Source organism: Loxodonta africana, chromosome 19 (genome assembly GCF_030014295.1).
Source record: "Loxodonta africana isolate mLoxAfr1 chromosome 19, mLoxAfr1.hap2, whole genome shotgun sequence".
Taxonomy (NCBI): Eukaryota; Metazoa; Chordata; class Mammalia; order Proboscidea; family Elephantidae; genus Loxodonta; species Loxodonta africana.
The window spans coordinates 80,952,792-80,973,062 of record NC_087360.1 but is presented as its reverse complement, the minus strand read 5'-3'; the positions used below and the strand labels follow the sequence as shown (position 1 = coordinate 80,973,062).

At 40.9% G+C, this 20,271-nt stretch overlaps 1 protein-coding gene across 2 annotated transcripts in view; it reads right to left on the bottom strand.

Moving 5' to 3' along the window:
• Window positions 1–445: 445 nt before the first annotated feature.
• Window positions 446–20,271, bottom strand: part of PDLIM3 (PDZ and LIM domain 3) — a 32,165-nt gene continuing 12,339 nt past the window's right edge. The window contains exons 3-8 of one of the 2 annotated variants that reach the window (XM_003412333.2): window positions 20,116–20,200; window positions 11,287–11,354; window positions 5,423–5,686; window positions 3,680–3,801; window positions 2,403–2,514; window positions 446–1,127 (exon numbers count right to left, since the gene is read on the bottom strand). In XM_003412333.2, coding sequence (XP_003412381.1) covers window positions 938–1,127; window positions 2,403–2,514; window positions 3,680–3,801; window positions 5,423–5,686; window positions 11,287–11,354; window positions 20,116–20,200 — 841 coding nt within the window. In that variant the 3' untranslated portion in view covers window positions 446–937. Of the gene's footprint in view, window positions 1,128–2,402; window positions 2,515–3,679; window positions 3,802–5,422; window positions 5,687–11,286; window positions 11,355–11,717; window positions 11,906–20,115; window positions 20,201–20,271 lie in introns of both variants that reach the window. The other variant, XM_003412334.2, reaches the window with a different exon arrangement.

Here is a 20,271-nt window from a genome sequence, read left to right as displayed (position 1 = left end):
CTCAACTCCTTGGCCTGGAGGGACACCCTGAGAAGGAGGGGGAGGTGGTGCTGAACCTGTGAGCACAGAGAAACAGCCCTGGCGGACTTTGAACCTTGAACTTGACTGAGTGTTCATCTGAAAGAGACACTAAAATTAAAAGAGACCATTTTAAAGCAAAAGAAACTGTTTTATCTGAAAAAGGCTGAATTACCTTTAACTAGCAAATTTAAACTCCCCATCCTATCAGCAGAAATCGGGGGCTCATGAGAAATTGTAAGTGAGTTATAGAAACTAAAGACGCCACATTTTTCTTAAAGTATCTGAGTTAGTGTAAACGTCAAGATACGACTGGGCTTTTCGTTGGAATGCTTACTTTATCTGAATTCACTGAGTACCACGTCCTTAGGTAGTTTTTAAAACGCTTTATGCATTTATTACATACGTTGCATCCAGTGGTATGATTTTTTAATATGAAACTAAAGAAATCCAGGGGATTTCTTCCTAACATGCACCGTAGGAGTTAAAACAGATACAGACAACTGCAGATTGTGCTACAACACAAGGCTGTTACTTGGCAGTTACTACAATTGCTGAATTTGTTAAGGAAAGGCAATTAGACTCCCAAAAGTATCTTGATGCTTACATGTTTGGTTGTCATAATATCAGTGTAAATTTTGGAGTATAACATACAAAAAATTATTGCTTCAAATGTCATGAAGTTATTGCTAGCCCCAAAGATTAAAAGAGTTGCAAAGCGTAATTAAATGTATGTTTTTCATCATATAGCAGGCGTTTGCCTCCCATTCTCATTCCTCAATACACGATAAGATAAATGTTTAAAAGCCTCAGCTTTAGATTTGGAGGCGACGGTTTGCTGTGCTCCTGGCCAAAGCCATTAATGTCTCCCCGTGTAAATGCGTGTGGGTGAGCACTTGCGAGCCCGTCTGCCTAAGACTTAAGCTTTGGGATAAAGGGTGACTGTGTCGTAGCCCTCGGGGGGCCTGGAGCGGGCTCGTGCGTGGGCTTCACAGTACAGCTCTCCCTCCAAGAAGAAGTAGCCCTTCTGTTTGAGGTTGAGGTTGCAGTCAGCACACACGAAGCACTCTGGGTGCCGGTACTTGTCCCGTGCCTTCACCACAGCACCACTGCGAGGAAAACGAGGTCAAGTAAAAACCACAAAAGCAAAAATAGGATGCAGAGGGAGAAAACACTGCAGATAAGGGAGATGTTGTCTGTTTCACATTCAGGAAGCATGGCCTCCAGCTGTAGAACCATGCACAGCTGTGAAGCTCTGTGTCATTGTCAGGGAAATACAAGATCACTGTCATAAGCCACCTCGAGCTTCTCTCTGATGTTTATGTATGAATACTTCTCAGACTTTTGAACAAGTAGTTTATAGAATAACTTGTAGACTCCTACTTTGTGATCTTTCCCCACAGTTTCTTTGAAAGAGGGAGACATGATACGGATAAGACAAACACCTCTCTTTGTGAAGGATTCCGATTTTGACCAAGATTGTTGTCTACACAGCTACACTGGTTTCTCTTTTAGTGGTTCAGGCTCTTGTCTATGGAACACAGAACAGATCAAAGAGCAGGGATGGAACTTCCTCAAGGTGGGAGGAATTGCCTCTACTGTCAAAACGGTTTACTCCACCTTAGAAGCAACACTTGGTCTTTGGTAACATCATATTCTATCGTATTTTATGGGTGCTCTTTCTGCTCCTGAGCTCCCTTGCCCTGCTTTTTCCTTTCCTCTACCCAGGCTTATCTCCCTCAGCCTTCCTGGGGTTGTATCCTGGCTAATTGGACAGATGGCGCCTCAGTGTGTGAGCCAATGGCGGAGGCATAGAGTAGATGGCTGGCAGAAGTGGCCATGGAGGACATAGAGCATGGAGAGGTTAGCATTATCTGGTTCACCTGAAGATTTGAACTAGCAAATGTGGCCATTTAAACGTAAAGTCCCTCGAAATGGGAGTTGACTGTATTTTTAAATTATACTTTAACATTTGTGCAGCTTAAGAAACTGGGTAAAGATAAATGTGTTTTCATTAACAACCTGACGGCTCCTGTCTTTGTTTTTTGGGGTTTATGCAGAAAAGGAAGTATTCAAAGACTGTACACCAACAAGGGGGCAGCTTTTTGATGTGAAAGTTCTGATTCTTGAGATTGATTTTTAACGTGCTTTGGGGCCAGTTTCTTTTTTCACCAGAGTATATCTGAAACTCAAAGTCAAGATTGCTGTTTCATGTTACATGCCAGTTTTAGAGCTGGATCCTTAGACGTGCCGAGTGTTGTGGCAATTAAATGATACATGTGGTTTTTTCATAACCGTCTTTTACATGTAAGTCTCAAGGTATAAAGACTAGAGAGCTGGCTCCAGGATTTACGGTAAATTCCTGGGTCAGGAAGGACACTTACACGATGCCACTGCCACATTTGTCACAGAGCGGCATCTTCTGCGCGCCACCAGCACCACCATGGGCTTTTGTAACTGGAGCTCTCACACTCCGCGTTCCAGCAGGACGGTCATCTGGAAAACAAAGCGTTTCCATTTATGGCCAGGGAGCAGCTGGCTACAGTCTGTACTTGGCTTCTATTTTAACGTGTGCACTTTCACCTGAAGTCCTAAGATGCGCCTGCCCTACCATCTCAGAAGGAGCAGGGTTGAGTCAAGCATAAGAGACTGTTCTGAATAGAGGGTCGTACAGAAAGGAATTAGTTAAAAGATTTGCTGTTGTTGGAGGGAGCCGTGAACGTTCTGTATTTTTCTGCGGCGTTTAACGAACAGTACACGGCTTTTGGGGGTGGAAAGCACTCGGAAGCGTGTGACCCCTGAGGACAGCAGCAGTGGGCTGGAGACCCCACTCGGCTCTCACTGGCTGTATGGCCTTGGACTAGTCCACCTCTACGCCTCCGTTTCCCCATTTGTTATACGGGCAAAATAGCAGTTCCTGTCTCGCTGAGTTACTGTGAGGATTAAATGAGATGACCTGTGCCAGGTACTTAGCACAGCTTTGGGCATCGTAGGGGCTCAGTGTGTTGTCAGGTGCCGTTCAGTTGGCTCCGACTCATAGCGACCTTATGACCTTATGTATAACAGAACGACAGGTTGCCTGGTCCTGTGGCACCTTCATGATCGTTGCTGTGTTTAAGTTCAGCTGCTATCCATAATGTCTTCACGGGTTAATTTTCAGAAGTAGATCACTAGGCCTTTCTTCCTCGTCTGTCTTAGTCTGGAAGCTTTGCCGAAGCCTGTCCACCATGGGTGACCCTGCTGGTATCGTGTAGCTTCCAGCAACATGCAAACCACCGCACTACCACGAACTGACAGATGAAGTTGTTACTGTTGTTTTCTATTCTGATGAGGATGGTATGATACTCTGGAGTGTAGGGGGAAGGTGAGAAATTTTACAATATCCACTTTGAACTCTATGTTATGATTTTATGATTAATAAGCTCAGCTAGCCTTTGACCACTCGGATGGACTTGGTGCCTCTTACCTCTGGCTGCTCAGAGAGCTCCTTTCCTAAACCACGCACTACCCAAAGCCTTCTGAGCAAAGATTCATTGGATTACTGACTAAAACCAAGTTTTAGACTTTCATTCCCGGTAGTATGTTTACTGGCCTCCCCTTCCCACCCCCTACCTCTGGGCCTCTATCAGTAACACACCAGCAGACGTCAATGGCGGCTCACCGTTAACCATTTCCTGGAGCACTCGGAAGGAGCCTGACTGGCGGGGCTGAGTAGGCTCATCCTGACTGTGGTGGAGCATTTGATACACGTCAGACCGGGGGGGCACAGAGGCCACGGGTTCACTGAAACACACAAGTGGTGGCCATGCATCGTCAGGAGCGTTGAGAGGCACCGGCGTCAAGACACCACACGGCATCAGAAAGCGTGGACACTGCGTGTACAGTGACCTCTGAGCAGGACTTTCAAGTTGATCTCTTTTATACTTAAACACAACCTGAGTACTCACATGGGTTGCCTTGAATGTGTCGTTGAGTAATTAACTTGGGAGTCACAGAGGCTATTTTCTATGTGGCAAAACGCTTTGCAGGGCAAGTGAAAGGCGACTGATAGGAAATGATAATTTTTAAAAATAAGATCTGTGCCTGATGGATATATAGTTCCAGATGTGAACACTATTTCTCAGAAAAAAGGTTACAAACACACATTATGGAAAGTGCAGGAGTGAGCCCAATTTGATTATTTTCCATCACAGATTTGTCAGTAAAATTCAGATTCATTTTTGATATTAAACTAAAAGTATATGATTTAATTTTGTTTTTAAGGTTAATTTATTTTGTTAATTCCTGGAAATAACAAAGTTACTATTTCCATAATAAATGAAAGGAGTTCAACTTGTCAGTGTTTGAAAGCACATAATGTTTAAGCTTTCACACATAACCCTGTTGTACTGACTATATTATATATTTTAAATAGCTACATTATAGATCATTTTCAATAACGACAGCAGCTTTGTTTTAACTTTTTTTTTCTACAAATATATTCATGATAGCAGTAACACTGTATCAGGATAATACTATCAGGCACTAAATGATTTATTACCTTATATCATTTAACTGCATTGTCTAGAAAAGATAGTTGCTATCTGCACATATTCTCATTACCATATCATATTTGAAAATAATTTTATACATCTAAAATTCTTCGAAAATTGGCTTTGCGGTATATTACACTATTAGTTCAATGCATTTATCCTAAGAGATATCTTTACTAACTGTTGTTACATAGCACTCTTAGGCATTATGATACCTTAATTTAAAAAAAATGATGGTGTAATAATGAAAGAAATAATAAATTTTATCCTATGATAAATCTTTCTAGCTAAAAAAGTTTGATGGTAAAGTTACCTTGAACAAACATTCATCATAAAGAAGAAATTAGTCAAAATGGAGATCAATGGAAATTAAATATCTACATTACTTTTCTGAGGTATTCACTCGTAAATCTTTAGCCACGGCAAACGCCTTAAAGGAGAAATAATTACCTCTCCACAAGATGCCATTAGGAGAGAGAAGAGGTGTTATCTTTTATAAATCTCTGAACTTCGCAACTCTTCCCAATTTTTGACCCCAAGAAGGTGACATAATGGGTGTCCTAGGTTATAAATCACTTTTGAGAAGTATTACTCTGGACCCTTGTAAAGTCCATTGTAGCTTTTGAAAGACTTACACATTTAGCCCTTGCGTGATTTCCTTTTATTCCTATCATATAAAGCTCTACTAACTTAATTCCTCCAGTCTCCTTTATCATCAGGCCTTAGATACTTGCAAAAAATCATTAGTATTTTTAAAACATTTTCCACACAGCTTTGTTTCCATTCAGACTTAATGTTAAAAGACATCAGCCAACTTGACATTGCCCACGTGTTTAGTTAATGTGCCCATGGTACAAAAAGACTCGGATTACCTCATGGAGGGTGTTTCCCCTAGAGCTGTCGAAACCTGACCCTGAAGTGTTTCCATAATATTGTCATCTGAGTACAACTGCATAGGTGTGTTAAACTGAGCATGGACAATCTTCACACCAGGGAGTTCCATTTCCAAAGGAATGTTAGGGGCCATCTTAGCAGCAACTTTCAAGTCACCTGGGCAGATAGTACTCAGAGTGCTGACAGAAGAGGGGGTGCTGCGTCCACTGCCACCATCAACACCGGAGGGAGTGCTGCATCCACTGTGTTAATGACACGCGACACAGAGGGGACACGGGACCCAGAAAGTCCAGACACACGAACACAGAGAACAAGCACAGAGAGGTGAAAGTGAGTGGAAGACGCGAGAAGTAGGAGGTGAACTACGTCCAGTTAAAGCCATTATTTCTGGCAAGGATTTATTTAAAACGACGGAAGATATTTAAAAAATTCATGACTGAAAACGGTTTAACAAAATTAAAACATGCAGGCAATATTGCATTTTTCGGCTCTTCTCCTGGGCACTATGTATGTTGAGTGTTAAAGGCAGAAAGAGTTGTATATCAAGTAAGTAGAAAAAGGTGAAACTATCCTTGCATTTTAGAAATAGGTCAAATAATTTTAAACTTGACAATATCACAGACAAATGATGCCGGGAAGTTACATTGACTAGGGATCCATTTACATTTCTGAAGTTGAATATTTAAAATTAAAATGTTAATGAACAGTCCTTCACAAATTGTAACTAAGTACGAAGCGTTGGGGCTCAGACAAATATTTGAGCCAAACATCTCAAAATAAGAGGGAAGAGGTATGTTTCAGTAATTCAGCTGAGCTTTAAAGGAACAGTAATTGGGAACTTGTAGATTATGTAGTAAAGATTGTTTTAAGGCAATTTTGCAAAGGTTTATTGCCACTATTTCATTTATTTCTATTTTAATTCTTTAATTTTGTGCAGAATACAGTTTTAAAAACTGTTCAGCAGTTTAATTCAGACTCTGGAAACAGCCAATAAATGCTTGTCACCTGGAAGTAAATGATTAGAGGGCAAATAAGGTGATCTTGACTTTTTAGACACTACCTAGGGCAAAGATAAACTTCTTTTAGACACAGTAATTTCATGTAAAAACTTGGAAGCACACATTTATTACCATGCATTTTTCTGATTTCCTTTAAAGGACATATTGAGGGGGAATTATTAAGACTTCAGAAAGGCCGGTCATGCAAATTTAGAAACAATTAAGGAGGTTTCATATTCTCTTTAAGCCTGGATAGGAGCCAACAGACATGCCAATGATAATGACTCATGTTCCTCGTGCATTCTAACTGCAGCGTGAGAGGTGCGTTCTACCAGAAGACAGAATCTACTAGGTTTTTTTTTTTTTTAAAGCACATTCCTTCAAGATAAAGCCAAAAAGGTATTAGCATTAATGTCAGCATCTGCCACGCCTGCCATCTAGCCTTGCTGTGAAGTCAAGACAGAAGGGATTTATCTAGTGTGCTTACCTCGAGGTCAGTGTTCTCTCAGGTCTCAGGTGTGCATTTACTATACTGTCCAGGGCTACTAATGCTAACCTCAGCCCCATAGAGAGAGCAAAAACCAGAAGGATTTTGACAGTGATTTATTTTAACCTCATCACTGTTGCTAATCAGCCTGATTAGTCTGGACAACTGTGTCACTAAATGTATTTTTAAATTTTTTTGTCTTGTGTTAACCAGTTCAACCATCTATACAGCTTAGACTAGGCAGGTAAAAACTGACACACTCCTTCACTTCCCAACTGCTTAGAATCTGTTAAAAACTCAGTCTGCAGATTTGTTAGATGACAAACAAAACTGTCAGGTGGTCTGTTCAACATTTTTTTGCAGCTGAACGCTACACTCACCCCTGAAATTTATTTCACAAGGTAAAAGGATAAAAGTCAGTGTTCAGCTGTGGTACAGTTTACTCAGGATCCTATTGTTTTGACCTAAGTATAAGAAAGCTTATGAAATTCTAGTTTAGGATTTTGAAACACTGAGTTACACCTTGGGAGACTTTGGTTCAAAATAGTGGCCCCAACAAGCACTTGTTAACCATCCGACTGTGTGCTGGACATAGTCCTGGCTCTGGCATTGTTGTAGAGAAAGTCCCCAAACAAAAATTCACTTTCCTCTTTATTCAATGAGATGTAGTCAGTACAAATGCAGTCAGCACAGATTTTATAAAAGTGAAAATCATCATCTCTGAAAAGCATGAAAGCCTTATGATTAGGGCTCAAGGCAGGCAGATTGCCAGGGGACCACTTATCCGTGGCTGTTTATCAATAGGTAAAGTTGGGATCAGTGCAGAGCTTCCGTGTGCTCCTCACTTTGTATTGTAATTAGAGACCTTTGTTAGTAGTGCTCTTGCATCCATGCACGTTTGTGCACACAATTTTATTTAAGCAAAGATTGTGTCTTCTATTTCCTTAGCTCCTTTATCACTCTATGTAGGGCCCACTGTCTATTGGATATTAGGAAATAGACCCTAAGCCATCAAGAATTACTGTCTACAACTTTCTGGGCTGATTCTAAAATATTTGATGCTTTGCAAAAGTAGTTTTCAGGGACTCCAGTTACTTGGGTATCACCATGAGTCACCACGGCCTATTTCTGGTGACCTGGAAAGGGAGGTGACAGTGAGCTGTCTTGAAGAGGATGTAGTGACTTGGCAAGACCACCTGTGAGGCTGATGATAGACTCAACTGCTTTACCCCGATAGGTCTTCAGACAGGGAGGTAATGTCCCTGGGGTGCGTACAGAGATTTTTAGAGATTTCTGGAAGCGCTTTGTCCAAAACCCACCCCCAGAATTGCGTTATATCATTAGAATCTATAAAATACCTTGTATTTATTTTAATTATAGCTATGGTTTTAATGTTTTACTTATTTGCATATAAAAATGCTGGCTTTTAAGGTGTGTCAATTATGATGAAATAATTAAAAGAATCATAGTTAGTAGCCAAACCCCAGGGAGATGAACACATTACCAGTTTGGCGCCTCCAACTTACTTCTGATTAAAGAAAAGAGTAAGTTGTTCATTAATAGTGTAGTTACAGCGTGGATGGAGCCAATCGAAATCCCACCTTGACGAAGAGTCATTTGGTGAGAACAAGAAATTCAGAAGCTACAGCACCCAGTGAGGGGGCACAGGAAAAAGGAAGAGCAGGTGAGGCATTTCTACAAGCACTGGTACTTGTTTTTAAAGAAAATCCTCTCATCCCTGTTCCTTCTCCTCTTCCAAACTCAGCTATATTAAGAAAAAAAAATATTAAGAAGGCACCTTCAAATCATAAAATTATGAGTGGCTTACCATTATCACCCTGTTCAGATAAAAATTAAAATACAAAAGAAGCGATTTCTCTAACTTCCCCTGGATTTTTATAAAATTAAATGTGTTCTAGGTCTTTACCAAAGATGTGTGTCACTCTAATGCATCACTTTATTCTAGCGTTCTGAAGTCATGAGGCTCAAGTTAGTGGACTTAGTCATGCTAACCTCAAAAGGATGCAAGGATATTAATTTCATAATGCTTCTTTTGCAAACTGTATAGGTATTTATTCAATAGTGAAATCGCATTTTAATTCTTAATTCAGCGTTATGTTACTGGGGATGGGGTGGGTGGAGAAGCTGTTGAGTGTGGAGAAACAGGAAGAAGACACAGAGGGAAACCGAATGGAAGCAAACGGGGAGGAAGAAAGGACTGTGCAGACTTTAGAGTATGAGGGAAGGGTGGTAGCTCCTGACCCTTTTGGACACTCACTCAGGAAATATTGGGTACTCAGGATTTTATTCCTTTATTTGATGAGCATTTATTCACTGACCATATTTCTGGGTGCTGGGGGTGTACTGTTGACCCAGTCAGGCAAGGGCCCTGTGGACACCGAGCTTACATTCTAGTGAGGAAAGGTCTATTTGGTGGTCATTGCCTCCTTAGCATCTTTCTCCTGCTCTTCTCATCCTAAGAGCTCCTTTCTGGGTTTGACGTCACAGAAGTTGTCAGCTAATTTCAAGGCAATCCTCTGGTCCTGACTCTAGCTTATGAAAAGGTCTGCACATGGAAATCATATGTGAAGAATGACCACTCACAGCAGGGTCATCAACTCAGACGTCTACAAGGGCCAGGAGGGCCACACACACATGAAAATGGGCCAGGAATAACACAATTACAAGTGACGGACATTTTGAGAAGCTGGAGACTGCACGTCCCATCTAAAGATTTTAAGTTTTTAAACATCAGGAGAGTAAAATAAAGCATACCCGAGAATTCAATCCACCTAGGACCACCAGGAGCCCTGGAGGCACAGTGGTTAAAGTGCCTGGCTGCTAACCAAAAAGTTAGCAATTCAAACCATCAGCTGTTCCTTGGGAGAAAGATGCGACAGCCTGCTTTCGTAAGGATTACTGCCTTGGAAACCATATGGGGCAGTACTCTGTCCCATAGGGTTGCTGTGAGTCAGAATCGACTCGATGGCAGTGGGTTTGGCTTTTGGTTTTGATGGACCACCAGTTTGGGACATCTGATGTAGATCATTATTCAATGTTCCTAGCCAGTTAGGAAGGAGCCCTGGTGGTGCAACGGTTAAGTGCTTGGCTATTAACCAAAAGGTTGGTGGTTTGAACCCACCCAGCGGCTCCACAGGAGAAAAGACCTGACGATCTGCTCCCATAAAGATTACAGCCAAGAAACCTCATGAAGCAGTTCTACTCTGTCACATTAGTCACTATGAGTTGGAATCAACTTGACAGCATCCAACAACAACCAGTTAGGATCAATCCAGTCTAACCACCAACTTCCTTCCTTTAGGCTGGTTGATTTAGCTGCGGTCAGAGGGGTGGGTTTGAAGTTTCCTCAAGTCACTATTTCCTAGTGTCAAAATATAGGGCATTAGTCTCTTCCCCCTTGGGCTGGGGTTGAATTTCTAGAGCAGACATTCAGAAAGGGTTGTCTGAAGATGATCCATTTCTGACTGACAGACAACCCATTAAGAGCTTACTCATTATTCTTCCAATTTGTACACTGCTATCCTGGGTGGTGCTGAAGGTTAGCCTGCTTGGCTGCTAACCAAAAAGTTGGAGGTTCAAGTTCACCCAGAGGCACCTCAGAAGAAAGGCTTGGTAATCTGAGAAAGATGGGCCATTGAAAACCCTGTGGAGCACAGTTTTACTTTGATGCACACGGGGTTGCCATGAGTCAGCACAGACCGCACAGCATCTGGCGGAGCTTGTGGTAGACCCAAGAGATCTCACTTCTTCCCTACTCTGTCTTTATCCTGATTTCCCCGCCAAGGGAAACAATTCTGCTTCAAGTGGCCTTTCTTCCTTTGAAAATTTATTTTTATGTAAGAGTTAGAATTAGCGGGATTTCTCAGTGGGCTCTGAGGGTGCAATGAGAGGCATATGTTGAAGTGGGAGGATGGGAAGAAGAGAAAAACTACCCCAGCTTTCCCACGTGGGCGCCACCTGCTCCCCACTCCTGACCAGGGACTGGTTTCCTCTTTCCTTCCCGCTGGCTGGCTTTCCTGACCTGGTACAGAGCACGTCCACCTGACTCAAAGTTCACTGTGTTCCTGATGGGATCCCCAGAGCAGCAGGGGTACTAGTTATAAATACCCGCGGTGACTTCACAAACTCCCACAGCTTCATGATCTTGTCAGCGTTTATTCTTGGAAATAGAAGTTATTTGACAGCTGCTCTCTCTGCTAAACGAGTTTGTTTCTGAAATACCTTTCAAAATGAGCAAAGTCACTCCAAACACCTCAAAGTTACTTTGCGCGGTGATTAGTAAGGATTTAATGAAAGAAGCATGCATTTCAAACTTCGCAATCTCAGACTTTACGACCTGCTTCGGCCTGGGATTGTGAAAGGTTTGGGCCGAACATTATGCTTGTGTTCAAAGTAGTTCACGTCCTGAAAAAATAGAGTTAAAAACATCCCTCAGTGGAAGACCAATAAGCTTTTTTAGCTAAAATTAAACTAATGGTAATTTTACAGAGAGAATTGTTTACCACCAAGTATTGACATGACTAAGAAGGGTGATGGAACCAGGGCAGCTTCTTCTTTTTAACCATCTAGTCACTAAACGTTCAGGAACTGGCCGATTGGGCTGCAGAACATTAGAACTATGTTCTAGATGCTTGTCTTGAAAATCAAAATCTGATCATGCCTCCAGGAAAGTGACAATCAAACAGCAAGAGCTGGACTTTTGAAAGGAAAAGAAACCGTACTCTCTCGTTAAGAACATTGTGACCGTAAGCTGAGTTGAGTACTTACTTTTGAGGTGAACTAGGAATGAGACCTCGCAGCTGTCCGTGAAGTGCGTCTTGTATATTGCTAGTTGAATAGAGCCCAATTGGTGAGTTATAGGAAGCGCTCACTACCTGTCTTTTGTCGTCAATGTTTGCTGCTGCCACAAAAGGTTGGGCCCTTCTGTTGTGTGCGGTACCAATGGGTTTGAATTCCTGTACAATGGCAGACAAAATACACAGAGCCACAGAGTGCACAACAAAGCCGTTAATGAGCAAAACTAACAGCATCATATTGTTAATAAAGGCATCTTTACCTACTAGGAGATTAACTACCTGGTTAAAGAAGGAGCCGGGCATAAACCTGTCTACGATTTTCTGCAAAATGAACACGTGCCATATTTATCTACCAAATGTTAAGGTGCAAAGGTTGTTGTTGTTAGGTGCTGTCGACTCATAACGACCCTATGTACCACAGAACGAAACACTGCTGGGTCCTGCGCCATCCTTACACTCATTGCTATGCTTAAGCCCACTGTTGTAGCCACTGTGTCAATTGATGTCATTGAGGGTCTTCCTCGTTTTTGCTGACCCTCTGCTTTACTAAGGTGCAAAGGAAATGATCTTATTTAAAATATTATAAGACAATTCAAACACTGTATCTCATATCTGCCCCCGTTGACTTCTACATCCATAACTTTTAGGAATTTCTAATGTGACTCATTTGAATATAGAGATTTTGTGTCAGAAATGAGATTCTGGCTGATGAAAAACTTATTATACGTATTTTCTCAAGTAGAACTTCCATCTGTTTCCTCTTCTTTCATTAGTATCTTAATAAAATCACCGCCATTTTAAGAAACGGGGGAATAAACATAGGCGGTGAAAGAATGAGCTTCTATGAATAACCGTACTGAACCATTTTAACAATCCTTTATACCTGTCACAGTAATGACAACAACAAAAATCCTTAATCTGGAACAAGTTATAACTTTAATCTTAGAGAAAAAATTGACAAGAATTACGACTGTTCTTCCTCAGGAAAGTAGGAATAACATTTATAGAAAAACTGTTTTCTAATGTGATGATTTCATGTGTGTTTAAAGAACTCTTCATGTTTACTCTAGTCCCAGAAAGACTGAAGTCAGTACTTCAGAGATAGCTGACATAATGATTCCACCAAGGGGTTTTCATTTTATTTATTTATTTATTTATTACCTGGGAGAAAGGGCCAAACATCAAAGCGCTAAACTCCCAGTCTGAAACGTGCCCGAATGAGCTGAAATCCTATAATTATTATGTTCTCCAGTTTTTATGTAGGTTTATAACTTTTGTAAAGCCATTAAAAAATTTTTTTTCTTCTGAGCAACAGAAGAAAACCAAAGAGGAATGCTAAAATACACACAAGCCAGCTCTCTTTCTGAATCTTTCCACTTGGCAGAATTAATAAGATAAATCTTTATAAAAATATTTTCATTCACACATTCACATCAACTTCATTTACTTTGGTAAATGTGCCATGAACGTCTCGCACAGATTTCAAGTTGTACAAACATTTGTAATTATTTGAAATGTTTCTGGAAAGAACTCATTTTTGTTAAAAAAAAAAAAAAAAGTTAAAAGATCTCACCGTGTTCTTGTTCCTATGGTTATTTTTCTTGTAATTTACAGATGAGGAAGTCGTGGGGTGGAATTTTTCTGTAGAAGAGGCTGTTTCCCCTCCTTAACCTTGGAGCTAGAGTTTTACACCAAGGTTCTTATGCCAGGGAGCACCAATGACTTCCCACTGGAGCCCAGGCTGCAGAATGCTTTCTTTGGGTTCCCCTGAGCACTCATTTCTCTCTCCCCAGCGAGAGATGCATGCTTTTTTGGAAGGAAAATGGCTGTGACAAGGCAGGAGGGGGTGCGGCCTCAAATGCTGGCCTGCTTAGCCTTTGACCCTTGCTGCCCCAAATCTCATGGCACCTGGAAATCTGTGATGTGGTAAAGAACACTTTTGTGCTCATCAACCTTTGACAGCATATTTTAACACCTTCCTGAACCAGAGGGTCTGAGTTGAATAAAACAGCCTGTAATTGAACGGACTGATCTTTCATTGACTCTCTTTTTCGTCCATAATAATGGCTCACTGCCAAGGAGTTGGCTGAGCGACACATAGTCGCTGCGATCAGATAGTGAAATGAAACAACCAAGCGTGGCTTTAGAAAAACGCTGAGTCCCAGAACATGTGACAATCAACGGAGTCCAACATTTATAAAGAGCTACAATCTGTTTTAGCTGATTGAATACTGAAGTTGGATTGAGTGTGTTTTATGACTAACCATTGTGATTAGCCATTATTACGGCATAAAAAAGGTGAACTGGAAATTACTGTAAGTAACAACAATGGCCATGACTCAAGCCATCGTTAGTCTTTTTGATGTGAAAGACGATAGAAGGCTAACTGCATTATATTTAGCTTTGGTGGGTTATAAATCCTCTGGGTAAGTGAAAGAGAGGACCAGGCAGGACTGAACGCCTCAAGTTCTGTGGGACATAGCTGCTGCTTCTTCTTCTTTTTTTTTTTTTAATTTTGTTCTGCCTTAAAGATCTTGGTAAATAGAATTTAATTTGCAAAAATTAGTTAATATAAAATGACTTCGCCTGGGAAAAAAAATCGCTGTTCTTATTTCTTCTTAGCCTTAAAATGACAAACATGGATGATGGTTGCCATGAAAAGGGGGCAGCTTCTCTGAAAATAATATTTATGCACTGATAATCCTTAGTAGCACCCCCAAATAGCAGCACGTAAGTTAATCAGCTCCAAGCTTTTCCTCTCTCATTTTCAGTTTGGGTTATATATCGCGAAGGCGACAAATGCGTAATTTGTTAAAAAACAAAACAAAAACTCTGTTTTTTGCTCATAAGATAGAAGTATTTCTAATACAGACTTCAAACATTTGCATTTAGGCTTTGCAAAGCATTAGTTTATGGCTTGCCACAGTCATTCCAAAAAGCACAATCGAGTGTGTGCACCGAAAGTAAACAGGAAGTTTAAGCGTGGCACCGAACGGCAACATTGCGTCCAGATCTTACGTCACTGTGGACGGTCAAACATCATCAAAGGACAACACTGATTAGAAGCCTGCTCTTCCACTTTAATTCCTGGAAAACCATGAGCTACACAAAATACAGTAAAAAATTTATATAGCAGTTAATATGGTCCAGCTCTTGTGTTTATCCTACTCAGACAAAACCATACCAATTATTCTTATCTTTTAGGAATTCAATAAATACTCATTTCAGTTAATTAATGCATCTTAAAGTATATTTTTTAAACGTTAGGAGCATACAATAAAGGTTATATTTTATTTTGGATTAATAAAATGCTCAAGCTGCCAGAGCAAGCTTGACAGAGCTCTGTAGACGTCGGGGCAATGCTGCTTTTGATAACAGTCTCCCAGGTCCTTGGAATGACCTCAGCAATGATAGCATTCAAGGGTGGCTCACCTATCAGTTTCGTACTTGGATTGGAGAAGCCACAGATAAAAAATTCAACCCAAGGACTGAGGCCATCAGAGAGAGACAGCGCATTTGATTCACACTTGTAGACACAGAAGAAAAAACGGCAGGGAATAAGGGAGACAAACTATACCAAGAATCAAACATTTGATCAAACCATACTGAGGAAATGATTGTATTTAAATATAACTGGAATTTATGAACCACCATCCTCCTCACGCTCACCCCTCGAATGGAAAATAACGTCACCCTCATAACCATTTTCTCGTCAGTGATCTCTTTCAAGTGTTCTCCATATTTCACTGTGGAGGAGTTTGGAGAAATGGGAATTATAAAAGCTTGTTTTGTGTAGGCTGCCTTCCAGTTACCAAAGCATTGTAGATAAACGTTGTTTTTATGAAAATAGCAATGACTTCAGTCTATATCCATTTGGCTGTGCATGGCGGTACGTCTTCACCATCACATCTTCTGTGGCAGGCTTCCTTCATGTGGAAATGGAGACAGCTTTTTTCTTACTTAAAAAGGAACCACTTTTGTTTATGAAAACCATCTGTCCAGTATTGTGATAACTACATCATACCTTTGAGTCCTCTGACTTTAAACAAAGATGAGGTGATGTTTTGTTTAGGAATGCAAGCTTTGAAGAAGGGTGAAGAACTCTAGCAAACTTTACACCCAGCTGTGCTTTCGATAGAGAACGAGGACACCTGCTCAGAGGCCATTCTCAGAATTGTACGGAATGAGTTTTTTTTTTTTTTTAATACCTGGGCATTTATCTATACAACCTGTATGGTTCCTTTCAAACCTAAGATTCAAGTTGAAATTTGCAAAAACAAATTTTAACTATTTAATGACAGCCTGGAAAAGTGAAAAATCTGGATATGAAAATTTTGTATGCTGTATATTATTACTATGGCTGTGCAAGAAAAATGCCCCAAAGCCCTTCCAAAGAGAAAAAGACTGGAAAGATATATACTAACATTTTATTATTTGTGGCTGGGCCTGGATGGTTGGGTATAGAGTTGTTTCATCAACAAATAAATACTACTTTTAAAATGAAAAAGAGTATTTTATTCCAATAGCAAAGGTAAGATAACTTACAATAAAAGCTTGACTTAAGATATAAGAACTCAAGTAGTATATCGCTGATGGCATTTTACTGTTAGTCTTCAGTGGTATCTCAAGCATGATGTATTAATGGTATTGGTTTCGGTAACTGACACACCTGTGTTGGGCAGACTGTTTAATTTGCAAAGCTCCTACTTTGGAAAAAAAAAAAGACATCTCTTTGTATGGCTTTGCATTAATTCAAGAAAATAAATAGGCATATGTGCAGAACTGTCCCTTAGTTTTTCTCCGATCTCCGTCCACAAGTGAAAACTCACTGTTTGATTTGCATCACGTTATGTCCCAGTTTACGTGGTAGTTTTCAGATAGCAGAGGCTGCACTGAAAGTTAGCTGTTTTATGGAGGGAATGCCTGTCCTGAGCTGCCAAGTTGTATGAACTGGTCGTGCAGAAATCTGGCTTGAGAACTTCATAAGGAGTAGAAATTGGCTGGTCCACTGGGGGAAGAGGTGAAGTCGTTCTGATCTCTGAGCCCTTCAAACACCGGCCTCTTGGAGAGGACTTCAGTGATAATTCGTGTGACTCAAACTAATGGAATGTTAAAACGCTCTGTCTGCTGCCTGCTGTAGCCTTTAACCCTCTCTTCACCTTTTTTGTTTAAAACTTATCTTTTTTCCTACTTGTAGTATCATAAGTATCCATAATGTCCAAACCGACACACAGAACACATGGGGTAATACTTGACTGACAAGAGAAGGCAGTGTTTAGAATTATCCATAAAGATTCAATACGTGGGATAACCATTATTGCTGTTGTTGTCATGTGCCATCGAGTTGATTCTGACTTATAGTGGCCCCACAGGACAGAGCAGAACTGCCCCATAAGGTTTCCTAGGCTGTAACCTTTATGGGACCAGATCACTAGGTCTTTTCTCCTGTGGAGATGCCAGGTGAGTTTGAACGACCAATTTTTCGGTTAGCAGCTAAGAACTTAACCACTGCACCACCAGGGCTCCTTGGGATAACCATAGTTATAAATTAATACTTATAGTTCTAGAGTTACTACTCAGAGATTGCCCTTAAGTTCCAATTCTGGAGACATGTTAGCAAGACACAGGTTCTGTCATGGTCCAGCTTCACCCTGTGCTTAATAGATGCCTGCAAAACTCCCCTCGGTTTGTCCTGCCATGGAAGGAGGTTGCATGGCCAGTATATGTGTGTCTGTGAGCCTAAAGCTTTCTTTTTTTTGCATATCAGGTGGGCACTTTTTTCATCTGTTGCCTCTGAGTGATGAATGGACACAAGGGTGGGAGGAAGCAAGTGGGCTTGGGCATGACTGCAAATGGCTACATCAGAGTGACAGCTCGGTTTTGTGTTTTTCCTTCTTTCAATCTTTTCTTCCATCAAAGAAAATGCTAATACGAGGGGTTACTATTCACCAGCCCACCCAGCAGGCCAGGGTAAGCTGCCCCGTTAGCATTATCAGCCTTCAGACCCTGCCTCGCTGCATGGATTACTGCCCCCTCCCCCCTCCCCCCGCCTCGCCACTGTATCTTTTGCTGGCCTCCCCTGAAGAATTAAATTCTACCTGAACTATGTACCCTACTCAGTTTTCAAAGTCACTTTTCAATGCAACAGCTGGGGGTGGTGGCAGAACCACCGAGAACTGGCTCCCAGGGTTGGTCCTGGGCGATGTTAAAATATGCACAGTTTGTCTTTAGGTTCTCTGGTTTCTTTCCGGCATTTGTCAGCTATTTATTGAGCAGTTGCTGTGTGCCATGCCCCAGGGGATTCTGGCCTTGCCCTCATGAATGTTCTGTGTCCCGCTCACTCCCTTTGGGGTCTGTCTTCTCCTCCTTTCCTTCTTAGTGGTTTTTAGGCTCAGGCCCTTTCTTCCCTCCAGTTAAAAATCTAGGACAAGAACCTAATAAACTCATTCCTCTAAAGATTAAATTACTCAGGCTGTTTCTTGTCCTGGAAGGATTGTTTTGTAACTGAAAATAAAGCTTTAATCCAAAGTAGCTTGTAATGGTACTTATAATAGTAAGCAGGAAGGCACTCCTGGTCTCTACAAGCCTTATTACATAGGCAGCTTCTGCTCTACCTGCTGGGAAAGACTAGGAGGCGGCTGGTCAAGCCTGACGGGAAGGTACCCGCAGTGATAGTTAGAAGACCTACCACTGAATTGAGGATCTCTATGTCCCTGGGTGGCAAAAACGGTTTGTTCTCAGCTGCTAACCATAAGGTTGGTGATTCAAACCCACCCAGCGGTGTTGAAAAGAAAGTCCTCGCAATCTAGTTCTGAAAAGTCAGCCATTGAAAACCCTGTTCTACTCCGACACGCGTGGGGTTGCCACGAGTTGGAATTGACTCCATGGTAACTGGTTTTATGAGCAATGCAATGGCATAAGTCCCCTTTCTGTCTTATTTTATTTAAATCTTAGAGAAGACCTATGAGATACACGTATTTAGTTACACGTATTTTAGAAGCCCCGGTAGTGTAGTGGTTAAGTGCTCAGCTGCAAACTGAAAGGCTTGTGGTTGGAACCCACCAGCCACGCTGTGGGAGAAAGAAGTAGCAGTCTCTTCTGTAAAGATGACAGCCTTGGAAGCCCTCGGGAGCAGTCCTACTCTGTCCTACGTGATCACTATGAGTCGGAATCAACTCTACAGTGACTTTTTTTTTTTTTTAACATGTATTTTTCAGAGAAGAAAACAGAGCCGTGTGGAAACAAGTGTAAGACTTGAAGAACAAATCCAGGAGCTGACCCTCCCAAAAGGGGAAAAACTGGTGAAGCTTAGATGATAAATATGTTTTCAGTTAATTTTTGTGAGATAAAAATATATAGGAAAACCAGAGTTTGGGAATATCTGATAAGTTTAATGGGAATACTTGTTTAAAAAGGGATATTTAATTTACATCCCTTTACTGATAAACCGGAAACCCTGGTGGCATAATGGTTAAGTGCTCCGGCTGCTAACCAAGAGGTCGGCTGTTCGAATCCACCAGGCGCTCCTTGGAAACTCTATGGGGCAGTTCTACTCTGTCCTGTAGGGTCACTATGAGTCAGAATCGACTCGACAGCAGTGGGTTTGGTTTTTTTAAAAAATAATTTATTATTATTTTTTTTACGGATAAACCTGGGAGTTTCTGACGAGGGAGGATTGTAAAACCCTTTTCTTATTTAGATTCTCAGTACATTACAATCGAAGTTGGGTTTAATTTCAGTTTATTGAAGCTTCTGAAAGCAGACATATTGAGATAAGCATCAGATTATTAGATTAATTTAGCTCATTAGAGTTGCCTCCGGGGAAATGCCTATCTTTTGTAATTCAGCTGCAGGGACGGAATATCACTATAATATAAAGCAAAACTCTTTCCACAGAGTAAGCTTCACTGTAGAATGCCAGAAACGAGGATGAAAAGATGTCAAAGAAAATCTGGAGAAGGACCTTGAGGGACTGAAGTTCATGATAACTTTTTGATTGGAGACACCTGTTTCAAATGGGCCATCCTATTTTTGTTTAACATTTTATACTTCTTAGATTACCTCATAGTCATTTGGCAGAAATCCATAATAAAAATAAAAAATAAGTTGACTCTATGTAAAAAAAAAAAAAAAATTCTTCCCGATGAGAACATATTTGTGTTTTAACAAGATGTTTGCCTACACATGCTCTCTCTCTCTCTTTTACATGAGAAAACACGAGTAATATAAATTAGCAGGAAAACCCAATTATTTCTTCCTCATCAGGAGCTTGCTCCCATTTTTGTATTTTCCACTTTTCTCTCTTGGAAGGCATTGACATCATTTAAATGGACACAGAATGTGAATGGCATTGACTCTAAAATTCGTACCTGTGGTTCTGACTCTAAGTTGATTTTGAAAGGATGAGCTTTCCCGTCTTCGGTTACCTGTGGTGACCATAAGTGAGTGTCTGCCCTGTAAATAAAACAGAGTTCTTAAACTCCAAATTCTAGCGGTACTTCCAGTTCTTCTATACTCTAATGTCC